Source organism: Tachysurus vachellii, chromosome 12 (genome assembly GCF_030014155.1).
Source record: "Tachysurus vachellii isolate PV-2020 chromosome 12, HZAU_Pvac_v1, whole genome shotgun sequence".
NCBI classification, from domain to species: domain Eukaryota; kingdom Metazoa; phylum Chordata; class Actinopteri; order Siluriformes; family Bagridae; genus Tachysurus; species Tachysurus vachellii.
The window spans coordinates 14239211-14242961 of NC_083471.1; the positions used below are offsets into that span (position 1 = coordinate 14239211).

At 40.5% G+C, this 3751-nt stretch overlaps 1 protein-coding gene across 1 annotated transcript in view; it reads left to right on the forward strand.

The window, feature by feature from the left end:
• The first annotated feature begins 286 nt into the window (after positions 1 to 286).
• The window catches only part of mapkapk5 (MAPK activated protein kinase 5), a 20057-nt gene continuing 16592 nt past the window's right edge, over positions 287 to 3751 (forward strand). The window contains exon 1 of the mRNA XM_060883089.1: positions 287 to 1261. Within this exon, the coding sequence (XP_060739072.1) occupies positions 1217 to 1261 (45 nt within the window). The 5' untranslated portion in view covers positions 287 to 1216. The remainder of the gene's footprint in view (positions 1262 to 3751) is intronic.

A 3751-nucleotide genomic window follows, 5' to 3' on the forward strand; every position in this document is an offset into this window, starting at 1 on the left:
CAGCCTTCAGGTGCTTATGGATTAGAGCACGTGAGCCCAAATGTCTCAGACGCTCTCTAAAGCGTTGCTGTTTAAAAACCCTGTCGAAAGTTAGTCTACGGAGCAGACGGTAGATTATATATTTACAAATATAATATTTTACTTATATAGTCTAAAAGGCTGCATTACCACAGAACGTAGCACACCGCGTGTAAACAGACGTGTGAGGACCCCATCGCGTCACGAACAAAGCCAAACACTCAGTGGCCTTTCAACCTGCCTGAATCAAAACATGACTAAGATACTCTACAGAAATAGATGCGCTTTATATATCACATAGGTAGACCGCATATGTTTCTTAGGGACTGCGCTGCATTGGGTATCAGATTAAGTCTAAAACTTCTATGAAAGCCGTTAATCTACCCGCCGGCGTTGACAAGGATAGTCGGTTAATGCACAGCTCGTCGGTCCGTTTCCTGGGAGAATCGCTAACAGTGGGATGAGCCTGCTGCTATCGCTGAGACATAACGACAATCCAAATAAGTCCCGAACCCTTAGTGGACTGCAAAGAGATTGTCCTGACACCCGGCTCTAAAATGATTCGTTCACGCCTGGCTGGATTTAAGGCCTGTTAATGGTTATAAGTAGTTGCTTTTGCTTTTTGTGGATTCCGCTATAACGCTTCGTGCTCCCAAGCTAAACACCAGGTAAGCGGTGAGCTAGCGCGCTACTGCTCGCCGGTTCTCCGTTAATCAGCGCTGTTGGCGATCCCGAACAGTACTTTCAGCTGGCCTACAGACTATCGTACTGTAGATGAGGTAATACTGTTCAGGGCTGAGTCGGTCCGCCTGCCTGCTCGTTACCAAACCGAACTGCTTTAGTTAACTCTAGCTATAAATACACACCTTTGTTTCCCTCCCATCCAAATGCGGCTCAGCTACTGACAGGGTGTCTTCCTCACTCGCCTCTTGGCAGCTGTACCTCCTGCGTTTTTCCTGCTCGGGATTTACTGAACTCTGTCGGCACGCTGTCGAACTCTGAGACAAGCTGCGGGTCAATCCGTTTAGGCCAACGTGAAAGATCAACACGTCCCGGTTAAGCCTGTAGGATATCGCTAAACAGTCCCAAATTTAATGGAAAGTCATCGTTGCTTTTCAAGAAAAAGGTACAGAGTCGAACCTCCAAGGCCGGTAACACAGACACGTTAATTAGACTAAACCGAGTGAGAAGATTCAGCATGAACACCATGTCGGAAGACAACAATGCAGACAAGTTTATTAAGGTGAGCTCGATACACTGAGCACTGAGCATGATACAATGAGCTCGATGCACTGAGCATGATACACTGAACACTGAGCTCGTACAAACGTCTCTGATTATGAGATAATGTGACTCGTTAGTGTTTCTGATCTGTATGAATCATACGATTGATTGCTGTTTCCCTGTGGCTATTCCACTTCTTTACAGCTATAACACTTCTAAAGTCATTTTAGTTTCAATGAGTCAAACAATGATGCACAAGGAACACAACTAAAGCACAGTTCATCAGAAAAATGCGGCTATTGAAAGTGAAAATGATGCAATTTAATTATTATATATGGTAAGTAACAAATAATAATGCTTAATTATAAAATTAAAACTTAAACACTTCGTAAGTCACGGATATTGTAGATAACGTAAATAATTCACAGTTTGTGAGGAAATGATTCTCACACAGTCCTTGGAAGAGTTGACCTGAATTTGAGTTGGGATTTTAGCCAAAAACAACTCCATTAACAACTCCTGATCCTGTGTGTGCCCATGGTATCCTGAAGCACACTTTGAAATAGTTGACGTTATTGTGATTTGTTGGTGTTCATGGGAAACTGAAGCCATTCCTCAATCAGTCTTCAGCTCAAGACCACAGCAGTAAATTTTAAGTTTAGAGGTTCTGGCAGGACAAATGTCATTAATAGTGCTTGCAAAGCAACATTATTACTATTGTGCCGGACAAAACTTCGGCGCGTAACTTGTCCTGCAGCTTTTGTCCTAGACCCATGAATGAGGTGTCAAATCGACCGGCTCATTGAGGAGAGGTGTGCTATGACTTTTATAAGCAATCCGAGTACCGGTGCTTCCGGTACCGGGTCTCAAAATGGCCTTTTTTTCCCATAGACTCCCATTATAAACTTTGGAGGTTTATAACTCGGCAATCTACACCAAACTCGGCCAGCTCCTTTAGGGTGATACTCTGAACAAAGTTTTAAATTGGTGTACCGACTGGCCTTCCGGTTGTGCCGCAGCCCCACCCCCAAAATATGCAAAATCAACAAACTTTTACAACATGGACATGTGACATATCAAAACACTCAGCACAATGAGGAAAACTTCCTCAAGAGTATTCAGATGACGTCACATGCTCGTCTCGACTAGCCTCCGGGATTTTCCACGTGCAAACACCATTCACATTTTCTTCAGGAAATGTACATTCTAGTTTTAGATGCTGTCTTGCAGATCAGCTGTACAGGAAACCCATGCAAGGCATCTAATAACCCAGCTGGACCTGGGATGAAACTGAACAGGAGTTTCTGCTGATTTTTGCAGTGAAATTGTTTGTGCCACTTTAGTGTTGAGACAGAAAAATTGCTTTGTATCTTGCTTTATTTTCTAGAGCAGCAGCTCTGACAGCCGTGAGGGCTACAAAGTTAATGACAGGGTTACATTAATGGACTAGATCTAATCATTTATCTTTCTATATGGACAATAAATTCACAGGGACTTGTGTAATGGATACTTACATAAGGCAACAGTAAGCAGACTTTAACATAAATGTTGGTCATTTAATGTTGAAAAAATATTTCTATAAGATGTTTTTTTTACTATTATTTAAAAATGTATGTCTTCAGTACAGAGGGGTGGTGGTGAAGTGACTTAATAGCTAAAGCAATAACAGGAACTAACATTATATAAATATATCTAGAAATGTATAAAATACATAGTTTGATAAATACAAAAAGGCAGTATTTGCAAAATGCTGTTGTGTAAAGGGGATAAAATACAATGTGGTATTATTGTAAAATAATCATCTCCAGCGTGCTGACAAACTCCACATGAAGAGGTGAGTTACTGCTAGTTGAGTATTAGAGTCACCTCTTCATGTCATGCTGAATCACACCAGCCAGTGGTTATTTTCCATTAACAAAATGCCCTGTCTTCTTTAGTCCTTGTGTACACTACCGTTCAAAAGTTTGGGAACATTTGGAAATTGTCTTTTTTTTTTCTTTTCAGTTGTGCACCTGGGCCTCCAAATCTTTTCTGTCCTGGTTAGAACCAGTTTGTGCTTGTCTCTGAAGGGTTCACATCATGGGAAGATATGTTCTTACCAAAAAAGAAAGTGTTATTACTTTCTGGCCATTTCGAGCCTATAAACAAATCTACAATTCCTGATGCACCAGACACTAAACCAACCTAAAGAAGGCCACTTATATTATTGCCTTTTGTCAGTACAACAGTTTTAAGCTGTGCTAAAACAATTGAAAAAACATAATGGTTGCTGATTAATGGGCCTCTGTGTGACCATATAGATCGTCCTTTAAAGATCATCTGATTTAATTTTGTTTTTGAAATGGATAAAAATGCGTTTCTTTGGACAACAAGGAAAGACAACTTTCAAAGTTATTCTAAATTTTGGAATGGTAGTGTATATATTTGAAATGTTTTATTTACTATCATTTTACTATTGAGTTCATGGAGGTGTCCTAGGGTATTTATGGAAGTTAATTAGAAATATAGC